The sequence below is a fragment of the Heptranchias perlo genome, chromosome 3, assembly GCF_035084215.1.
Source record: "Heptranchias perlo isolate sHepPer1 chromosome 3, sHepPer1.hap1, whole genome shotgun sequence".
Lineage (NCBI taxonomy): Eukaryota > Metazoa > Chordata > Chondrichthyes > Hexanchiformes > Hexanchidae > Heptranchias > Heptranchias perlo.
Window position 1 is genome coordinate 34,977,630 of NC_090327.1, and position 23,669 is coordinate 35,001,298.

Genomic DNA, 23,669 nt, shown 5'->3' on the forward strand with positions numbered 1-23,669 from the left:
TGCCGGATGACATGTATCATAGGTTTAATAAAAATGCTTATTAAAGTTTGCAGGCTCTTGAAGGAATCTTTGAGTGAGGTCCCATAGGACTTTAAGCAATAGATGTAGTGCCTTTATGTTGAAAAAAAGTCGAAAAATATGACCCAAAATGTGACCCAGGCAATTACATACCCATGAGCCTAACAAATTTGTACAGTAGATATGTGCATCAGATTCAATCCATTTCTTACCATAATGATTCTCTGAGCGAGTCGTGTCCTAGCCAGAAAATATACTACTCTCAATCTCTTTGGCAGCCGCAAGTTTCTGAAAGAAGAAGGCTGCAGGGAGATGGTGTAAGGAGCCGAAGGCCGCATCATAGGCTGACGCTCATATCTCTGTTGCCTTGGAACTGACTTGGAACGAGGCAGCCTCAGGTGTTCAGGGATTTCTTGCACAGCCTCTGCAGGAAGGCGCTTATTAAGGTCAGCAAGCTGGTAGGAAACAGAGAAGTCAGGAAAATTGCAACAATGAGTTGGAAATTAGCAGATGTAAAGCTTTTTAAAATGTATTTTCTGATGCTGTCTTCCCTCCACATTAGTCAGTCTCTTGTTGCAACAGACTTACAAGCATTACTTGACAGGTAAGTTACACTGTAAGTAATATCTTACCATTTTTGGTACAAATCTTTGACTGTAACTGCCATTTTATTGACTTATCATTTGTTGATACACCAGCCAATCTATCCCGGTCAAAATGCACTAACTATCTAATCCTTTACTTGCCCTACGTTCATCTCCTCTGGGTCCTCTTGGGCAATGTACAACAGTAGCTGAGATCATATTGCCTACTCACAGGCATCTGAAGATGCATCTCTAACACATCTATGTAGAGATAACCCACAGTTTTGGCTCCTTTTTCAAAAGGGTGGGGAAGGTAGCTTCCACTTGGAAATTCCTCACAGTGATGCAACTGAGATCAGGAATACAGGGAGAGTCAAAGACCAAACCTGCAATCTGTCAATCCCCACAATGTGCACTAGTGACCTAACTTGCTGGACCACAGGGGAAAGTACAGAAAGGAAATTAAGACAACTGATTACATAATGCTGTATGATGCCTCTCAGAAATTACTCCAAATACTTCACGTACAATTAATTACTCAGAAGTGCAGGGACTGTTATGTAAGCAAACACGACAGCCACTTTGCACATAGATAGGAGCAATGAATGAATGGCCAGTTAATTTGTTTTTAGTGGTGTTGATTGAGGGAGGAATGTTGCTCAGGACACCAGGACAACTCCCTGCCCATCACTGAATAGTGCTATCGGTACTTTAATGTACAGCTCAAACCACTGCAACAGAAAAAGACAATCTTGGTTTAGCATCTCATCCTTTCAGTACTGTACTGGAATGTCAGCACAAATTATGTGCTCAAGTCCTGGAGTGGTCCTTAATGCCACAATCTTTTGCCTCAGAGGCAAGCGTGCCACCATCCGAGCTAAGCCGACACTCTCCAGCGCCGGAGCATCAGAGTAAAACTAAATTTGAATCCGAGTATGTCAGGGTCATCTTACCTCCATGCGGCGGATATCGATGGACAACACAGTTGTGAAGAAAAACATCTGCAGAAAGAAATCGGAAACGAGTCCAACCACAGCAAACAGGCAAAATTCCTGTTGAGATTTGGGATGGTGGGGAGGGGGCATATGGAGAAGATACACAGAACAAAACAAGGAGGAAAAGTTTAGTACATGGCACAGTTTTCAGACAATACTTGAAGTAATAAGACATGAACTAAGATGAATTAGGAGAAGGAACGCAAGTTCATTAGGCAGCAAAACAAAGGGAGGATATATTCTCAATAAGCTACTGTATTTCCATTCTGACGGAATGATTCACACCCAAAACCTGTCCTTTGTCTTTTCACGTCGACAAACCCACTGTGTATTTCCAGCATTTTCTATTTTTATTTCAGATTCCCAGCATTTGCAGTTTTTCTTTTTATCTATGCAAATACCTAATACTAGTTTAATTGGGCTTGTTTTAGTTCTTGCTATTTAAAAAAATATTTTCTAAACACAAAATAGCACCAATCAGCTGGGAAATCAATTTTGCTGGATCAGTACTTTCAAATGGAAAACAAACCAACATCTCACAAAACCTTTATGTAGCAGCAAAAGTACTGTTTATTTCCCCTCCCGCAACATGACATAATTTAACATCTTCTCAGCTCTATTTCTAATTATGGATTTCAAAGATCACAGATGTCCCCTCCTTCAATTTCCAAAACCACTTCATTTGGTTTCCTCTCTCACTTCAAAAGCATCTGAAAACCTATTGCTTTAAAAGTGCTTTTATCTCCCATTCTTAATTTTTCCTGTGCTCTCGACCTCTCTCCTCTCCTTTATAAAGCATTCTGAGACTGTGACAAAAAGTTATATTAGTCTGTGTTGACAATTTCTAATTGTTAGAAACAATACGTGAGAGGTTAAAAATCCAGTCACAGAGTAATTCTGAAAGGATCAGCCATGAGTTCCAAGACCAGACACTTGGCTGTGGTAGGCTGCACAAGGTGCAATTGTTAGGGAAAATATAATAAGAACATAAGAACATAAGAAATAGGAGCAGGAGTAGGCCAATCGGCCCCTCGAGCCTGCTCCGCCATTCAATAAGATCATGGTTGATCTGATCCTAACCTCAAATTTAAATTCATGTCCAATTTCCTGCCCGCTCCCCGTAACCTCTAATTCCCTTTACTTCTAGGAAACTGTCTATTTCTGTTTTAAATTTATTTAATGATGTAGCTTCCACAGCTTCCTGGGGCAGCAAATTCCACAGACCTACTACCCTCTGAGTGAAGAAGTTTCTCCTCACCTCAGTTTTGAAAGAGCAGCCCCTTATTCTAAGATTATGCCCCCTAGTTCTAGTTTCACCCATCCTTGGGAACATCCTTACCGCATCCACCCGATCAAGCCCCTTCACAATCTTATATGTTTCAATAAGATCGCCTCTCATTCTTCTGAACTCCAATGAGTAGAGTCCCAATCTACTCAACCTCTCCTCATATGTCCACCCCCTCATCCCCGGGATTAACCGAGTGAACCTTCTTTGTACTGCCTCGAGAGCAAGTATGTCTTTTCTTAAGTACGGACACCAAAACTCTATGCAGTATTCCAGGTGCGGTCTCACCAATACCTTATATAACTGCAGCAATACCTCCCTGTTTTTATATTCTATCCCCCTAGCAATAAAAGCCAACATTCCGTTGGCCTTCTTGATCACCTGCTGCACCTGCATACTAACTTTTTGATTTTCTTGCACTAGGACCCCCAGATCCCTTTGTACTGCAGTACTTTCCAGTTTCTCGCCATTAAGATAATAACTTGCTCTCTGATTTTTCCTGCCAAAGTGCATAACCTCACATTTTCCAATATTGTATTGCATCTGCCAAATCTCCGCCCACTCACCCAGCCTGTCTATATCCCCTTGTCGGTTTTTTATGTCCTCCTCACTCTCTACTTTCCCTCCCATCTTTGTATCATCTCGGTCCCCTCCTCCAAATCGTTAATATAGATTGTAAAGAGTTGGGGACCCAGCACCGACCCCTGCAGAACACCACTGGCTACTGGTTGCCAGTCCGAGAATGAACCATTTATCCCAACTCTCTGCTTCCTGTTAGATAACCAATCCTCCACCCATGCCAGAATATTACCCCCAATCCAGTGATTCTTTATCTTGAGCAATAATCTTTTATGTGGCACCTTGTCGAATGTCTTCTGGAAGTCTAAATACACTACGTCCACTGGTTCCCCTTTATCCACCCTGTACGTTATGTCCTCAAAGAACTCAAGCAAATTTGTCAGACATGACTTCCCCTTCATAAAGCCATGCTGACTTTTTCCTATTAAATTATGTTTATCCAAATGTTCCGCTACTGTCTCCTTAATAATAGACTCCAAAATTTTACCCACCACAGATGTTAGGCTAACTGGTCTATAATTTCCAGCCTTCTGCCTACTACCCTTTTTAAATAAGGGTGTTACATTAGCAGTTTTCCAATCTGCCGGGACCTTTGCCGAGTCCAGAGAATTTTGGAAAATTATTACCAAAGCATCCACAATCCCTACTGCCACTTCCCTCAAGACCCTAGGATGTAAGCCATCAGGTCCAGGGGATTTATCCACCTTGAGTCCCATTAATTTACTGAGTACCAATTCCTTAGTGATTTTAATCGTATTAAGCTCCTCCCCCGCTAGAGCCCCCTGTTTGTCCAGTGTTGGGATATTCTTAGTGTCCTCTACCGTAAAGACTGAAACAAAATATTTGTTCAGCATTTTTGCCATCTCCATGTTTCCCACCATTAATTTCCCGGTTTCATCCTCTAAGGGACCTACGTTTTCTTTTTATATAACTATAGAAACTCTTGCTATCTGTTTTTATATTTTTTGCTAATTTATTTTCATAATCTACCTTCCCTTTCTTAATCAATCCTTTAGTTACTTTTTGCTGTCTTTTGAAGACTTCCCAATCTTCTATCCTCCCACTAAGTTTGGCGTGGGTTCTAAGGTTCTAATTGTGTTAAATGGCCCCAGATGTCACATTAGATAGCAAGCATAGTGTGTTACTGTCAAAGACTGGATATACATTTAATATTGATAAAGGAAGTTTAGCCTTCTGTTTCAGTATGAACACTTACATCGTCCCCGTTTATCCTGCACAGCCACCTATATCGGGCAAATGGCGCTAACCATTTGCCATTACCATAGGTGTCAATTTAAAAGAGCCGTTTAAACTGTATTAAGCGGGCCGGCTATTTCGGGCAATTCAAGCAGCTGTTCGGGGTCACCTTCCGTCTGCCCACATCCACTGCCGTTTGCCCTGCAGCACTGTTTTAATGTATTTGAATCCCATTTGTATTTGAATCTCATTAAATGCTAATTTCTGAAAGACATTCACAAACGCGGCGGCAGCAGTTCAGGAACTTTGAAATTGACTAGGGCAGCTCATAGGCAGCAACTGCCACAGTCTAACTGTTACTATAAAAAAAGCTGATGATTATATGAATGGAAAAAGATATAAATTTAGCAAACTTCACATTCTATTTTATTTTTTAAATCAATAAAATTTCATTTTTATTATTTAAAGTGGTTCCGTAAGACCGTGAAGCATATTATTTGCGATTACATTAGGACGAGAAAGCAGAAGCAACTCAATCTTTTCTGTTTAGGGCTTTCCTCTCTTAAAAGACGTTATTAGGGATTCCGATGGATTAACTGTCCGCCGTGTATAGCAGGCTTCAAAGGATGTTGAATGATTTGTCTGGACTGACTTTATGCCAGTAAATAGTTTCACCTTTCCAACTGGCAGAACAGTTCTGTATTGAAGTTTGTGCCAGCCAGTGTGGAGCTGCAGCACGGTTCACAATGAAAGAATTATCCCTGAGTCTTGCTATTGTTTGCTTAGATGTTGGCCAATAAAGAGTATACTCTGGATCATAAGAGATGCGAGGTCTGCTCATGGGAGTGGCTGGTGGCGCTGAACCTGAGAAAATATCTCGTATAAAAACCAAAAAATGTGACAGAGATTCTTCCACGTGATGAGTGCTATACAAATGCAGGCCATAAGAATCTTTGATTACATTACTGCAGCATAAAATGAAGTTACTTAACGTGCTTGTAGAACAGAAAGTGGAGTCTTCATAATAATGTTATTTGGTATTGTGTGATCTTTTAGGGTGCAGTTATAGTGTAGCTACCAATCTCAATTGGCTACAGTGTCTATTCACAACAGCAGTACATTGTTTATGTTGTCTAGCTGTGATTGTACGGTTCAGGAGAGGGCTCTGTGCATGTGGGTGTACTTGCATAAGCAGAGCTCCATTCTTAGAAGTTAAATGTATCGAGAGCATGGGTAGGAGTGTCCACATTTTCAGTATGTTTAAAAAAGCTTTAAGTAAATTAACAAAGTATCCAATGGATTCATTGAGCCGTATGTAAACCAAGTTTAACGTTGACAGTACATGCACTACTCTCCTCCGCAGGCAGGTTGGGACCTGGCTCTAGAGTTACCCTGTAACTTTAGGGTCACTGGTAAGTGGTTTCCACTTTGCAGTGATGCTAATGTTATAGTATGAACCCACACTTAGTAACAGAAATTGCTAAAAAAAAAGAGAACTTTGAAAAAAAATAAAGGGACAGACTTTGTCTGAGGCTTGATTTTACAAATTTCTCTGAAACTGATTTACTGAATTGGCAATAAGCCTATACTAGCTGTCCTTGTAGAGAGGAACATAATTTATGACAAGAGTCAGTCTAACCTCAGTGGCGGGCAAATTATTGGAATCAATTCTGAGGGACAGCATAAATCGTCATTTAGAAAGCACGGGTTAATCAAGGACAGTCAGCATGGATTTGTTAAGGGAAGATTGTGTCTCACTAACTTGATTGAATTTTTTGAGGAGGTAACAAGGAGGATCGATGAGGGTAATGCATTTAACGTAGTCTACATGGATTTTAGCAAGGCTTTTGACAAGGTCCAACATGGCAGGCTGGTCAAAAAAGTAAAAGTCCATGGGATCCAAGAGAAAGTGGCAAGTTGGATCCAAAATTGGCTCAGTGGCAGGAAGCAAAGGGTAATGGTCGATGGGTGTTTTTGTGATTGGAAGGCTGTTTCCAGTGGGGTTCTGCAGGGCTCAGTACTAGGTCCCTTGCTTTTTGTGGTATATATTAATGATTTGGACTTGAATGTAGGAGGCATGATCAAGAAGTTTGCAGATGACACAAAAATTGGCCATGTGGTTAATAGTGAGGAGGAAAGCTGTAGATTGCAGGGAAATATCAATGGACTGGTCAGGTGGGCAGAAAAGTGGCAAATGGAATTCAATCCAGAGAAATGAGAGGTAATGCATTTGGGGAGGGCAAACAAGGAAGTACACAATAAATGGGAGGATACTGAGAGATGTAGAGGAACAGAGGGACCTTGGAGTGCATGTCCACAGATCCCTGAAGGTAGCAGGACAGGTAGATAAGGTGGTTAAGAAGGCATACGGAATGCTTTCCTTTATTAGCCGAGGCACAGAATATAAGAGCAGGGAGACTATGCTATAACTGTATAAAACATTGGTTAGGCCCAGTTTGATTACTGTGTACAGTTCTGGTCACCACATTACAGGAAAGATGTGATTGCACTAGAGAGGATACGGAGAAGATTTACGAGGATGTTGCCAGGGCTGGAGAATTTTAGCTATGAGAAAAGATTGGATAGAATGGGGTTGTTTTCTTTTTTTATTAGTTCATGGGATGTGGGCGTCACTGGCAAGGCCAGCGTTTATTGTCCATCCCTAATTGCCCTTGAGAAGGTGGTGGTGAGCCGCCTTCTTGAACCGCTGCACTCCGTGTGGTGAAGGTTCTCCCACAGTGCTGTTAGGAAGGGAGTTCCAGGATTTTGACTCAGCGATGATGAAGGAGCAGTGATATATTTCCAAGTCGGGATGGTGTGTGACTTGGAGGGGAATGTGCAGGTGGTGTTGTTCCCATGTGCCTGCTGCCCTTGTCCTTCTATGTGGTAGAGGTCGTGGGTTTTGGAGGTGCTGTCGAAGAAGCCTAGGCGAGTTGCTGCAGTGCATCCTGTACACACTGCAGCCATGGTTCGCCAGTGGTCAAGGGAGTGAATGTTTAGGGTGGTGGATGGGGTGCCAATCAAACAGGCTGCTTTGTCCTGGATGGTGTTGAGCTTCTTGAGTGTTGTTGAAGCTGCACTCATCCAGGCAAGTGGAGAGTATTCCATCGCACTCCTGATTTGTGCCTTTTAGATGGTGGAAAGGCTTTGGGGAGTCAGGAGGTGAGTCACTCGCTGCAGAATACCCAGCCTCTGAGCTGCTCTTGTAGCCACAGTATTTATGTGACTGGTCCAGTTAAGTTTCTGGTCAATGGAAACCCTGAGGATGTTGATGGTGGGGGATTCGGTGATGGTATTGCCGTTGAATGTCAAAGGGAGGTGGTTAGACTCTCTCTTGTTGGAGATGGTCATTCCCTGGCACTTGTCTGGCACGAATGTTACTTTTTTTTATTCGTTCATGGGATGTGGGCATCGCTGACAAGGCCAGCATTTGTTGCCCATCCCTAATTGCCCTTGAGAAGGTGGTGGTGAGCAGCCTTCTTGAGTGGCTTGCTCGGCCATTCCAGAAGGCAATTAAGAATGAACCACATTGCTGTGTGTCTGGAGTCACATATAGGCCAGACCAGGTAAGGACAGCAGGTTTCCTTCCCGAAAGGACATTAGTGAACCGGATGGGTTTTTACAACAATCCAGTAGTTCCATGGCCACCATTACTGATACTAGTCTTTTTTTAATTCCAGGTTATTTTATTTTTTTAATTAATTGAATTTAAATTCCCCAGCTGCCGTGGCGGGATTTGAACTCATGAATCTGGATTATTAGTGCAGGTCTCTGGATTAGTAGTCCAGTAACATAACCACTAGGCTACCGTACCCTACTTGACACTTATCAGCCCAAGCCCGGATGTCGTCCAGTTCTTGCTGCATGCGGGCACGGACTGCTTCGTTATCTGAGGGGTTGCGAATGGAACTGAACACTGTGCAATCATCAGCGAACATCCCCATTTCTGACCTTATAATGGAGGGAAGGTCATTGATGAAGCAGCTGAAGATGGTTGGGCCTAGGACACTGCCCTGAGGAAGTCCTGCAGCAATGTCATGGGGCTGAGATGATTGGCCTCCAACAACCACTACCATCTTCCTTTGTGCTAGGTACGACTCCAGCCACTGGAGAGTTTTCCCCGATTCCCATTGACTTCAATTTTACTAGGACTCCTTGGTGCCACACTCGGTCAAATGCTGCCTTGATGTCAAGGGAAGTCACTCTCACCTCACCTCTGGAATTCAGCTCTTTTGTCCATGTTTGGACCAAGGCTGAAATGAGGACTGGAGCCGAGTGGTCCTGGCGGAACCTAAACTGAGCATCGGTGAGCATGTTAAGTGCCGTTTGATAGCACTGTTGACGACACCTTCCATCACTTTGCTGATGATTGAGAGTGGACTGGTGGGACGGTAATTGGCCGGATTGGATTTGTCCTGCTTTTTGTGGACAGGACATACCTGGGCAATTTTCCACATTTTCGGATAGATGACAGTGTTGTAGCTGTACTGGAACAGTTTGGCTAGAGGCACGGCTAGTTCTGGAGCACAAGTCTTCAGCACTACAGCCGGGATGTTGTCAGGGCCCATAGCCTTTGCTGTATCCTTTGTTCTTTGGAACAAAGGAGGCTGAGGGGAGATTTAATTGAGGTGTATAAAATTATAAGGGGCCTAGATAGAGTGGCAGGGAGGACCTAGTTCCCTTAGCAGAGGACTCAGTGACCAGGGGGCACAGATTTAAAGTAATTAGTAGAAGGATTAGAGGGGAGCTGAGGAGACATTTTTTCACCCAGAGGGTGGTGGGAGTCTGGAACTCACTGCCTGAAAGGGTGGTGGAGGCAGAAACCCTCAACTCATTTAAAAAGTACTTGGATGTGCACTTGAATTGCCGTAACCTACAGGGCTACGAACCAAGTGCTGGAAGGTGGGATTAAGCTGGATAGCTCCATTTCGGTCAGCACAGACATGATGGGTCAAATGGCCTCCTTCTGTGCCATAAGTTTCTATGATTCTATGATCTAAACTTTCATCAGTTGACTGCACCGAGTTGTCCAATTGCATAGTTCTAGGATTTCACTGTTTCCCCTTTACACTTGCAATCAAAATTCACTGTACGGTCTGCCAACACTCAATGTCTAAGCTACACGTGAAAAAGAGTTTAAATAGCAGAGGGTGAGCACCTGTGGAACTGTGCCTTAGCACGAGTCAAAAGAGAGGGAAGAAAATATGCAGGAATTCTGCCCTAATTTTTTAAAAAAAACATTTGAATTTGGTACTTACACTGATCCAGAACATATTGAGTGAGATACAAGTTACAGGGCAATGCGTGTGATATCTGATTACTACTGACACAGGTGTAGACTGTGCTTTGCTCAGGTGATGCTTACAGCCCAAACAGTAAAGACAAAAATCTACCCTTCATTTTAGTGCAGGAATGCCTCTAAAGTATAAAATCTTAAGGAGCTTTAACTCATGCACAATTCATCCACATTCGACAGCAACGTTCAAAGCATAGTGATCTCCACAGAGGCAATGGTAATGGAGACCTGCTTTGAGAGTCTCCTGAATTGCCACTGGCACAGTGACCTATTTTTTTAGCCTATTGAACATGCTCAGCTGATTCACTGGCGGTAATTTTAACCTAACACGCCAGTCGGAAACCCATGGGAGCGGATGAAATGCCGATTTTACACCCCGCCCAATATTACTCAATGGAGAGTAAAATCAGATGAGGTGTTAAAGCAGCGTTGCACCTGATCCTGGTAGTTTCCAGATAGGAGGGTTAGGTTAAAATTGCCCCCACTGTGTCAGCATGCTCGCATGTTGACATGCTGATTCAGATTAAGATTACTTCTGCTGCATCAAGGCCTGGTGCATTTAATTTCTGAGATGAATTTTAAAAAAATCTTCAATTGCCTTTTGGTCTGCTCTCCGGTCGGCCTGTTGGAGATAATTTGGAAAATGGGCACCTGGCCTTCTGTAGATGTGAAGAAGACCGGGTCCATTTCCTGAATTAGCCTCTGCTGGGCCTATAGAAGAGCGGAGGCAAAAGGACAGTATAAACATACAGGTTAATTTGATGGTCGATTTCCCAAAACCTGGATTAAATGTAAAAGCATCTTTTGACCTGTCACTCCAATATCCCTTCCCCCAAGCTTATTATCTCAGTAAATAGAATTAAAAAACAAATAAGATTGCATTTGAAATCAATAAAATTCTTGAAAAGTAAATGCTGAAGGTCTCTGTGATAACTGTTAATGAAAGCTAATCTGCAATCAATACCATTTGAACAATTTGGTACCATAAAAGCTCAAATTATTTACCAGCAAAGTATCAAACCACAACCCAATCAAGTTCATTAGATTGTTTTTCAGTTCGTCCTCCTCTTTAGATAACCACTGTAACTATAGTAATCTGATTACCATGCAATGCAATGCCAAGTACGGAAAAGTGTCACTGAACTACATTTCATCCTCAAACAGCATGGACTGAAAGTGGCTCTTTCCAGACTAGCATAAAGCTGAATCATTGCCAAGGACACCTAGTTATACCCATGTACTTATTTACAGTGCAAAAGGTCGCACTGTTGACTCTCGAGATACAAGAGGCTGAAAGCAACCAGTACTATTCAGGAACAGGATCATTTTTGTCTTTTTAGAATATAAATCTTCAATGGACTGAAGTGATTTGTGGTATTTTTCCACAGTCGCTTGCCAAAACTTCCACCGTTAAAGGTTTCAGGGAAGCCTCCTGCAGAGAGGAGACCCAAAATGACACATCTCTGGGAAAGAAGGATGCAGGGAGAGACAGAGTAACAGTAAACGCAGAAATAATTCCTGGCCTCCCTGATGTTTTGGTCAATCCATGCATTCCCTTCTGTGGTACTGAGTACAGCCACACAGAACAGCAGGATTCCAGGTTCCATCCTTGGTTGAATGTTAAGTTAGATGGCCTGAGTGCAAATAATGGGCACAGTAGCTCTGGTTAGCCAGCAGGGGAAAAAAGCAGCCAGGGTTCTTACTCCTGATTGCTGTCCAGTGATTCTTGCTAGAAAGTGCACATGTGAGAACAATGGCTGAGCATTCTCTCCTCTGAGTTAGGTGGTTATGGGTTCAAGCCCCACTCCAGAGACTTGAGCACATAATCTCGGCTAACACATCAGTGCAGTACCGAGGGAGTGCTGCACTGTCAGAGGTGCCGTCATTTGGACAACTTATTAAACCAACCCTCGATCTGCTCTCTCTGGTGGATGTAAAAGACCCCACAGTGCTATTCGAAGAAGAGCAAGGGAATTAGCCTATTTTTCCTGGTTGTTTGTGGTACCTTGCTGTGTGTAAATTGGCTGCTGAATTTCCCTACGTAAAACAGTCACACATATTCTACACTTCAAATGCATAGACTATTGCCTGCAGTACAATATAGGATAGATTTTTCAAAAATACATTACTTTTTAAAATTCCAGATAGGTCAATATGGTGTGCCAATAACACATGCAAATAAGGAAGGCCTGAGCCCTGGTCTGTACTTAGTTGGTCCATTGAAGTTAGGGTGCTATAATTGATCTGTGCCCCTGGAGGGAGAGGAAATCAGCAACGGTCGTGCACCTGGTTCATCAGTCCACATGGCATACATACAGAGCACACTATAATCAGCAACACATCGGTAAAAGGATGATGGTTATTAGGCGACGGTTTATGTGAAGTGTATTTTTTTTTACAAAAAGGGCTCATCTTCTCTAGCCCTCCCCATTTTTCTCCTCTCCTCTCTCCATAAGGTGCTAACTCAAGGTGGAGTATGGTTTCAGAGCACCAGGTCTCTGGCACGGTATCTGGCTCCAATCACAATCATGGTTAAGATCAACAAACTCAACAGAAAAATGAACCTGAGACTCTTCCTGGTCTATAAGGTTCAGTAAGACACCCACTGGGCCACTAAGGTGTCTGGGTTAACTTTTAAATGAAAACTGCTTTCCAAATCTTACACATTCAAGTATTCTTATTCTGTTTCAAAACAGTTTCATCTAAACATAAAGACGAGTCACAAGAAATACCTGAATAGCAGGAACCAGGGTAAAGTAACCAATCAGTATGATAACGAGTTCAGTAGCCATGTTCTTCATAATGGACCAACTTTCATTGCTCAAACCTAGACAAGTATAAATTACAGGCTTGTTACCAAAATGTTAAGGACATAGAAATCCACCCAAAAGTACTCTATACCTAACTTTTATATCAATAAATTCATTACTTGATTTTTCTCCCAGTACTGGTGCAGTTTATTAAATGAGTTGCATCATGACCTCAACCATGATCATCCAAATCAATCAAAGCAATCCAATGGGAAAATATGATCAGGTAAAGTTGAATGGTTAATACATTTATTTATAAAGGATAATTTGTTTAGTTACAAGATGAGTCTAAATTGGGACCTTTTAATTAATCAGATGGATAAATTGATTGCTATTTTGTCATTTGTGACAGGTTATTGATCCCATTTATTGTTAATATGAGGGATGCCTTGGAGTGGGTACAAGACAATAATGAAATGGAATGACTGAGATAATAAGCCCGAAAAAACCTGGAGATTTAAATACATATCAGTTTACCACTGCAATACAGTCACCAAATTAGGTGGGTTGTAAACATCTGAATTTTATAATTACAGTATTTTAAGATTTTCACATAAGTCAGGGCATTATTTCAAGGTCGTTTCCTCTAGTACCTTCTGCAACTAAACTGCAATGAAATAATTCCACTCACTAAAGCAGCTGAGCTGGGGGTTATAACTAAGGAGACAGCGTCAAAACTGAACAAACAGATTCAGACGAACACTTGAGTTCACAGCAGGGAACTAATAAAAAGACAGCAGCAAAGCAGCTTGCTCTTAACAATGTACTAATTTACAATCAACTCAACGGCACCATTTCAGATCACAATCCGGTTTCAGTAAATACTTGTAACCCATTGCGCATGGTTTTCCAGTTATGAGAAAGCAATGCATTTTATTTTAGAAATAAAAGCCCCTGCATCCAACATCATACGGTTGTAATGGTGCCCTTGCCATCACATGGTGCAAAACCACAAAGCAAAGACATCTGTACAAAATTTCACAAGCCTCTAGCAATGTCACAGATTAGAATTATGCTTCTGCCACTCCACCAAAACATAGTACTCATGTGGGACAGATTTAGGATCAATTGATGAAGGGAGGTTCATATTAACAGCACAGCTGATTTTTTTCAGGGGAAATATGGGAAGGAATTTAGTGTTCCTTAAATTAGGAGATCACCAGGTAGGGCTAGCCCATGTTAAAATAATCATACAAGGACTCCGAATTAAACAGACTTGATGGACTGAAAGCTCTTTTTTTGCTCTGGACGTTGTTATGTTATCATGTCAAAAGATTTCAGAAATACTTCATGTTAACTAGTACATGACAAACAGTGGAGAGGGGGAATGCTCAAATAACTTTACGACTAGCCCCATCAAGGCAATGGGACAGATTTTCCAGGCCCACTCTCTACCCCGGAACTGGACAGGCGTGGCGCACCTACAGAGCATTTGTCGCACCTAAATTTGGTGGACCAGGCCATTAACATGGCCCAGTTGGATTCCCGCCCTCTCACGGGGCCTTGCACTGGGAAACGGGATGATAAAAGGAGCGCAGCTTATTGCTGGCGCAGACCCAGCTCCTGAAAATCCAGGTTGCAACATAAAGTGCCTGGGGAAATATACCCACTTTGAGAAATCTGTATAAACCTATTGGCCTTATAGTACAGCTGAAATTTTACAGGAGGGGACAATTCTATGGTTAAGTATAATATACATACTTACCCCTGCATCAGCTTTGTGTCAAGATTCTTTTATTTATGTAATTTTAGTTGTTTGCAAACATTTTGACTATAAATTTGTTTAATCTGACATATCTCATCAAAATTCATAATATAGTTCAGCACTATACTTTAATAATAGCTCACTTGCCATTTGCTTCATTTCACCAAGCTCTTTTGAATAATATAGCCATTCAGACTTCGCCAGAATAAGGCTTCACTAGATCTGACTGCCAGCTGTCTGTGCTGTTTGGGGAGAGAGAATTGCTGAACAAGAAATACTGAAAATGCTGGCAATACACATCAGCTTAGTCAACATCTGAATAATAAGCTAATGTTTTGGTGGGAACCTGAAATCAGAACTGACAAAGTGACCCATTCAAAACTTTAACCCATCTTTCTCTTTTCGTCATCAATCACTGCTGTGTATTTTCAGCTTTCATGTTTTGTTTTTTTTATCTGCACTAAACAAGGAGAGAGGTCAGCTGGCAGTAAATGGCCACCTTGAAATGTATGGGTCCAGAAAGAGAAAAGTTGCGTGTAGACAAGCTGATGGTAGTAATTGGGGAGGGAAGAAACAATTATTATAAATTATGTACTTTTTTATACCTTGTGCTATTCGTAGTTTGACTTCAAGGTCCACAGGGGTGGAGACAACCGACTTAGTGAGAACAAGCACATTCTCCAGACCAATGACCACAACCAGGTAAGGAAAGATCTCCCTTTGAAAAGCAAAAAACAAACAAGGCAATTAAAAACTACATCATCAGTGACATGACTTAGATGTGTGGTCCATAAGCAAAAAGCTGAACATATGACAGCATCTTTTCACAAGTGCTGATGGTACAATAAGTAAGACTATGTTTAAGTTAACCACAAGCAGGCTCAGCAACCTCAATCTAAATACTGAACTGATCGAACTTGTGTAAAGAACAGAATAGGGCAGGAAATCCTCATAATAGGAGACCCACCTCCTGCTCCCTTGACGCCCTTTCCACTAAACTACTGCCCATCCAATTTCCCTTTCTAGGCCTTATGCTAGCTGACATTGTAAATGGTTCTCTCTGTTCAAGTACTGTCCCCTTCCCTTTCAAAGCTACTGTCATCACCGCGTCTTCAAAAAACACACCTTTGACCGCTCTGTCCTTGCAAAGTATTGCCCATCTCCAACCTTCCTTTCCTCTCAAATCCATGCCCATCTCTCCCGCAGCTCCGTTTCTGTCCCTACCACAGTACCGAGGCCTTAATCAAAGTCACAAATGACATCTCCTGTGACTGTAGTGCATTATATCTCCTGGTCCTTTCTACAGCCTTTCATAGTCGACTAGATCATCGTCCTCCAACATCTCTTCTCCATTGTCCAGCTCAGTGGGACTACCCTCACTCGGTTCCACTCTTACCTATCCTTCTCCAGCATTGGCTTCTCTTTTTATTCCCACACCATTACCTCCGGAGTCTGCATAATGTTACGACTCCATTCCCCTTCATGGCCATTGTACAGATTTAAGGTAATTGGCAAATGAACCAGAGGCAATATGAGGAAAAAATGTTTTACGCAGCGAGTTGTTTATGATCTAGAATGCACTACCTGAAAGGATGGTGGAAGCAAATTCAACAATAACTTTCAAAGGGAAATTGGATAAATACTTGAAGAGGGAAAATTTACTGGGCCATGGGGAAAGAGTAGGGGAGTGGGACTAATTGGATAGCTCTTTCAAAGAGCTGCCACAGGCACGATGGGCCGAATTTTTTATTTATTCGTTCATGGGATGTGGGCGTTGCTGGCAAGGCCAGCATTTATTGCCCAACCCTAATTGCCCTTGAGAAGGTGGTGGTGAGCCGCCCTCTTGAACTGCTGCAGTCCGTGTGGTGAAGGTTCTCCCACAGTGCTGTTAGGTAGGGAGTTCCAGGATTTTGACCCAGTGACGATGAAGGAACGGCGATATATTTCCAAGTCAGGATGGTGTGTGACTTGGAGGGGAACGTGCAGGTGGTGTTGTTCCCATGTGCCTGCTGCCCTTGTCCTTCGAGGTGGTAGAGGTCGTGGGTTTGGGGGGTGCTGTCGAAGAAGCCTTGGCGAGTTGCTGCAGTGCATCCTTTGGATGGTACACACTGCGTTGGTGGTGAAGGGAATGAATGTTTAGGGTGGTGGATAGGGTGCCAATCAAGCCGGCTGCTTTGTCCTGGATGGTGTCGAGCTTCTTGAGTGTTGTTGGAGCTGCACTCATCCAGGCAAGTGGACAGTATTCCATCACACTCCTGACTTGTGCCTTGTAGGTGGTGGAAAGGCTTTGGGGAGTCAGGATGTGTGTCACTTGCCGCAGAATACCCAGCCTCTGACCTGCTTTTGTAGCCACAGTATTTATGTGGCTGGTCCAGTTAAGTTTCTAGTCAATGGTGACCCCCAGCATGTTGACGGTGGGGAATTCAGTGATGGTAATGCCGTTGAATATCAAGGGGAAGTGGTTAGATTATCTCCTGTTGGAGATAATGGCCTCCTTCTGTGCTGTATCATTCTATGATTCTATGATTGTCTCATACTGAACCAGACTGTGCACAACCTCAGCGGGAAGACCCAAAAACAAGTTCACTGTCACTAACCTTAGCGAATCTTGCGCATTTACTTTGATGTTGCCGCTGGCTGCGCAATTCTGGCGTGTTGGAAGCCAGCAGCATTAGCGCAATACCAAACCAATATAAAAGGACTCATGTTAACATCAGATTAACACTCTTAATTGACACTTACCCTCCATTCAAAGTAGGTGTAAGGCCAAAAAGTGTGCACAGACCAACCGACATAAGGAGGGAGCTCAGAACTGTTGCCACTGCTGCAAGTGCAAGACCCCATTTTGATTTCACCATGTCAATCTTCCCTGTAAAGTTACAACACATCATACAAAAAGATCGAAACAAAGGAAAACATGAATTAAACTAAACTTACATCTACTGAAGAAAAGAATACTGAGGGAGATATGATGCAGGTTTTTACAAAAATGAAAGATATAGATAAGTTATTTAACTTCTACAATGAACAAAGAACTAGATGACAACTACAAAATTCACAAATATTGAGCAAGGTTAGGAAAAACTTTTATAGCTGATTCAGGATCAACTGGCACCTTTAAAGAGAGCTGAATCGATAACTATTGAGAAGGGAGATTGAGGGCATACAGAAGTACTAATAGTACTGCTTGACTTGTTTTTCAGGGGAGGTAGGGGAAAGAACTTAGTACTTTTAAAGGAGGGGATCAATAGGTGGTGGTGGGAAGAGATTTGTGATAAGATAACATATGTGGACTCTGGATGGTGCAGGTTTGATGGGAAAAACGGCCTCGTCTCATAATAACTTTATTTTTCTTAGAATAGTGGGTAGAGAAAGATGAGACACACTAAAGCTCCAATGCACTGCATCGGGGAATCTACAGTTCCCTACACACTATGTTATTTACCTCAACTAACCTACTTGCTGGAGGAATTGGGGAGAAGGGAAAAATCTATAGAATCTGTTTGAACTACTCTCATGCATCGCCTGGGAACCAGTCATTGCAGAGGCTCACAACAAATTTCATGATACTTTAATCTGGATGTGTGAGTTTTGGGAGAGTGGTGTTGTACTGGCGTTGTAGTGATATTCTACCTTGTTTACTTCCCCAATGTCATTTTTAAATTTTCCATTAATGGGTTCAAAGTTCCCAATATTCCAGGGTCTCTGTTCTGTTGGCAGAAGCACAGCTGAGCAAGAACCCCAGCCACCCTTGGTCAGTAGTGCAGACCCAATCCCCCATTGCGGGGGTGGGAGTCATTACTAATTCAGGTGGGTGGCTCCTGCCTGTAAGGGCACCAGAGGCATGTGCTCCATTAGCGCCAGCTACAGTGCCATACAACTCCAATGGAGGAGACTGCGGCCTGGGAAGCGCGGACGAAAAAGGCTAATTTTCTTCTGCTTTTATGGGAGCTAATGGGCACGCTTTAAAGATAATCAATCCCTTTGTCTTGGGCAATCTTGCAGCATTTAATAGGCCCTTAACAAAACTCATGCCAACTCTCAAATGGCGAGAGTTCTGTCGGGCCTAACAAGGGCGTAATTGGGTTCTCCGGATAGATTCCAGATCACAACTTACTGGTAGAGAAGTAAATGTATGCAAAAAGAATGATGTACGTAGTAACCAAAGGAATCAACTCAGCAATGCCGATCTCTTCTTTAAAATGGACATGGACTATCTGATCTTCTCTCAGTGTACTGTTCACACTAGGGTGAAGCTGCTTCAACCTCAATCGGAGACTGTTTAGGAATCTGAAAAGAGACAAAACATGTAAGATTGTATTTTGGAAGACCTTTCATGGAGTAATGAATATTTACTACAATGCCATATTGCAGTAAACACTGATTATTTTATTCTGCAGCCTGTAGCAATGACAAACAACACCTTTTAAAGATCTTCAAGTTGTATCAACAATAGAAACATTTTTGGGAGGGAGAGCATGGAAAAGGAATGGTTGAGCACCTTTGTGATGCAGAGTTTTGAATGTTGTCCTTTAATATGAATCTAATTCATATTGATAGGTTAAGCCTTCTTATCCTAATGAGCACAAGGATCCCAAGTGAACTAAATGTGGCACAGTGTAGTTGGAGTGGGAAATGGAAATGTCACACAGATCATTAGGGGCTGTTAGTTTGAAGTATGGGGTATAGGTACATTACCAGGGCAAATATTTACCGCGAACCAAGCCTACATTAGACCTGACCTTGGAGAGCATGAATTGGATGCAAAGTGGGAAAAAGTTCTATTTCCCAACACTTACAATCCTTACTCTGAGTTGCACACAATTAATCCTGCAGCCCCAAAAATATTTTATAACAAAAACAAAAGCAGTAATGGTGGTCATTAACTGAGGCTAAATTCCCAAACTAGGAATCCTAATCTGAATCCCAGTTTCAAGTGACATTCACAGCTGGCTTTCGCCTTCACACATGCACCTGTGTCAACCGCGATGAGAGAAAAATGATCCTTTTTGGGTGGTGTGGTGGTAGGATTGGAGGAAAGAAGTTTCTTCCATCATCATGCATGTGCCACTAGTAGGTCAACCAAAGAATAGAAATGTTCATAGTCGGAAATGTTCCATCCTCCGGACGAGGACAGGAAATGATTAATAAAACACCAAAATACATCAGTTCTTTGATTAAAACCATATCTAATACTCTGGTAGGATCGTGCTGAAACACCCGCAAGTGATACCAAAGTGTTGTAATTTCATCATGGGTGCAATTTCTTGGCGATACTATGTTGTCCAATCATCCACAGAAAATGACCGACCCCGGTTGCTAGTGTCTGTGCTGTTGACAGAAACGTATTTAAGAAGCACTATGAGGGGATTGTCGGAGTTTTTTGAAGTTATTTCTTAATCTTTTTTTTCTTGTTTAGTTTGCTTGCACATAGGTGGTCATAAACTTCTGTATTCATTTTGTGGCACTACCATTTTTTTGTTATGTGCACAGTGGTGACACAATGGGCCCGATATTAAGAGGGTGGCGGGTTCGCAGCGGGGGGTCGATTGGGCGGGTGGGTAATGCGCCCAGTCAAATCAGGGTGCTCTGCACGCAATCGCAGGCTAATTGAAGCCACTTACCTTTGCTTCCGGGTTTCGCGCTGAATAGCTGCGCAGCGGGCGGACTGAGCATGTGCAGCATAGGCTGTCAGCTGGAGGAGCCCTATTTAAAGGGGCAGTCCTCCACTGACTGATGCTGCAGATAATAGGAAAAATTACAGCATGGAGCAGCCCAGGGGGAAGCCTGCTCCCAGGTTTAATGATGCCTCACTCCAGCTCTTATTGGATGGGGTGTGGAGGAGGGGGAGGACAGAGATCTTCCCCCCGGCGGGCGGGAGGAAGCAGCCTGCCTCTGCCACCAAGAAGGCCTGGCTCGAGGTGGCAGAGGAGGTTACCTGTACCACCAACATATCGCGTACCTGCATACAGTGCAGGAGGCGCTGCAATGACCTAAGTAGGTCAGCCAAAGTGAGTACACTTACTCATTCCCCTACACTCCGTCTGCCACATCACCGCCCCCACATCTCCTTCTGCACTGCCAACACTACTCTATCACATCACTCCTCACACCCACTCAAAGCTCATCCTCATCTTACCTGCACTTACTCACCTTGCCAGTACTCATCCCACCTTTACCACTCAACCCAATCCTCATACAATCTCATGGCTCTATCTCATACTCACCCTCTCATGCATCTCTTTCACAGTCAGCCTCACTCAACCTGCCACTACCTGTGCTGCAGCCACAGGGCATGCACACATATGTGAAGTAGGAAGCGTAAGGCAAACGTGTTGTGAGCATGAAGGGGATGCACAAGGGTGTTTGAGGGTTTGTCATGGTTTTTACTTATATTTAATTTCTGATCAACTCACGTCTTTGCGAATCTTGTCTGGTTTGTGCAATAATGCCCTTTCCTGAGGATCACTATGAAGACCCACAACTGATGCCACCCATTGTGTCACTGCAGAGTGGGCGCAGGTGTATTTGCAGGGCTCTTTTGTGCAGACGACTGAGAGACGTCGGCGATGTCCCTGGTGGCACCCTGGAAGGATGCGGAGGAGAAGTTGTTGAGGGCAGTGGTGACTTTGACAGCAACAGGTAAGAAGATGGTGCTCAGGCCAGCTGGGAGCAGCTCGGCATGAAGGAGGCTGCAGATGTCCACGACTACATGTCGAGCGACTCTGAGCCTCCATGTGTACTGCTGCTCAGAGAGGTCCAGGAAGCTGAGCCTCGGTCTGTAGACCCTGTGGCGAGGGTAGTGCCTTCTGTGACACATCTCTCTCTGCCATTGCCCTCCCTCCTGCTGTGCAGGTGGATGTGTCACAGCATTGTCTTGTGGAGCTCCACATGTCAGAGGTGGACGGCGTGGCCGGCGAGGCTGGTGATGCTGCTCGTCCTCCGAGGAGGTCATGACTGCAGCTACGTCGGCCCCCATCCGGAAGATGTACATTTGAGGGGGTCCGCAAGGTAGGTAAATGTTTCTGGACACCGGGGTAAGTGTGCAAGTTGGTGAATTTTATTGTTAGGAGGAGGGTGGTGGAGGCCAAACTTTGTCCAAAGTGACAGAGTGGCCTCCTGCAATGAGTGAGGGTCCCCCCCACCACCTGTCAAATGGACCTTTGCAGCTGCCACAGGCTGATGGCTGCAACACGTCCATTTCAACTGGGAGTGTTTCCTCCAGTACGGGAAACAGTCTCAGTTGTTTGGAAAATCCCATCCCTCCTAAAATATCATGTTAATCAGGTCTGTAAATGACCTGAAGTATCTAAATAATTACCTTAAGTGGCACCCTACCGGCTTCAATTGCCGGCGGGAGTCCCACATGCGGGGGCTGCGTACGCATGACAGCGCATCACTGGGGAACCCGGAAGTGGGCGGGTTGGAGCCGGGCTCCGGACCTGCCCCGGGAATCCCCGATTTTCGCAGCCCCCCCGCCATGAACGCACTCGCTCGGGGGTGCGAAAATTGAGCCCATTGAATTTCCCCATGGGAACTCCCTCCCCATTATTTGTGTTTTCTGAAGGAACAGTAGTAGGAGCAATTGACGGATGCCAAACAGGTAAGGCTGCACCACAATGGAGTACTGCTCCTACACGCAAAGCAGTGGCACATTTACTTGGACTTGTCCGAGGAACTCTGTCCGTGTGTAGGCTCCAGTTCATCAGTGAGCAGAGGTGGATTTGTTCTGCATCCTTTAATCTGACCTTCAGCCAAACTCTGCTATCGAGATGACACTACCAGTTCAGTCTTTTATGTCAGTAGCTCACTCCAAGCATGCTGCTCCCTATGGGGAGGGCACTGTGGAGTGCCAAACAGAGCAACCCTCCTTGCACCCATCTCATGCATCGTAACATCTACAGTGCCAGTAATAAAACAGGGTGTTAGGTACGGAGCTACGATGTTACTTCCTTGCAGGCTCTGTTTCATATATCCACATTGGGTTTCCTTTTATTTCATTGTTATCTTGCACTCACTTAGCTTACAGCTTTGGCAAAGATTTGCATCCAATGGGTGGAAGTGCCTTTTGAGCCTTTCCATAGGCTCTAAGAATCTTTGTCTCACCCCACCATGTAGCTACTTAGCCTTTAAATGAAGATCTCACCTTGAGTGGTATTCCTGCAGGATGACAGTGATGGCGTAGGATACCAGCCTTTTGCGATTGTATAAGTTGACTCCACTGTGCTTCCCAGGCACTCCAAACAGCAAGTCTGTACACATTATTTAAAAGTATTAATTCTGTACTCTACCATTTAGAGGTGCAACACATTCTAGTGGACTGTGTTGTTACATAGTGTAATATATGGTCTTCTACTCCGCATAATTTCCCAGGACCTCAAGCAGGCCTAATCTAATAACAATTTCTTCAATATCTCATCTTCTGTCCTAACTGTTTCAACTTTGCAATGTCCTGGGCTACAGGTCTTGGCCCTTCACCAAGTATTTCTAATTTTTCTCCTCTAGTTTCTCCCCTCTATCCTCACCTGAAGCTAATACTTCAATAGGGTACGTTCCACAGGTGGCAGTTACCTTCCCGTACCTCACCAGAGTGATCATTCATATGTGAAACTCAACAGAGAATGTTGGAAGGTTATCTGACTGCTGGAATCTATCCTTATACAGGGTTCAAACATGTGACTTCCAGTAGGGTTTGCTAAATAATGATCAGGAGTGGGGAAACCCACCCGATTCCACCCCTGCCCCTGCCCCTGCCCCCCCCCACCACCAAACCCAATTGTAGTTCACAATATCATTGCTTTGGCTAAAATCAGTTAATTCAGTGTAGACTGGGAATCAAATCTGGGATCTTCCTGATCTGTTTGGCTCAGAAATGAAGACTTTACCTCAAAGTCATCAGAATGGTCCAAGGCTTTCTCAGCAATTAACAAGATTTCACATTTGCGGCAGTCACACTGCCAGTGATACAAATGGGAAACAATAGAAACAACATCTTAGAGATGGTCAAATGTATAATAATACCAATCGACACTGGCAGCATTGTATTGCACTTCTGGCATTGACACACTTTAAAGCTCAACATACCATTTTGGTATCAATAGTGCAGTGCAACAGTTGCATAAGAGACATTTATTTGCAACTTTAAAGCAAGGTTCCCTCTGCCTGTCTGATCATACAGATAGACATTAAACATTAATTGA

General features: G+C 43.4%; 1 protein-coding gene across 1 annotated transcript in view; it reads right to left on the bottom strand.

The window, feature by feature from the left end:
- scap (SREBF chaperone) overlaps nt 1-23,669 on the bottom strand; it is a 191,886-nt gene that overhangs the window by 52,008 nt on the left and 116,209 nt on the right. Inside the window, exons 6-12 of the mRNA XM_067978770.1 lie at nt 22,616-22,721; nt 18,587-18,759; nt 17,212-17,338; nt 15,075-15,187; nt 12,687-12,781; nt 1,556-1,654; nt 231-473 (exon numbers count right to left, since the gene is read on the bottom strand). Coding sequence (XP_067834871.1) covers nt 231-473; nt 1,556-1,654; nt 12,687-12,781; nt 15,075-15,187; nt 17,212-17,338; nt 18,587-18,759; nt 22,616-22,721 — 956 coding nt within the window. The remainder of the gene's footprint in view (nt 1-230; nt 474-1,555; nt 1,655-12,686; nt 12,782-15,074; nt 15,188-17,211; nt 17,339-18,586; nt 18,760-22,615; nt 22,722-23,669) is intronic.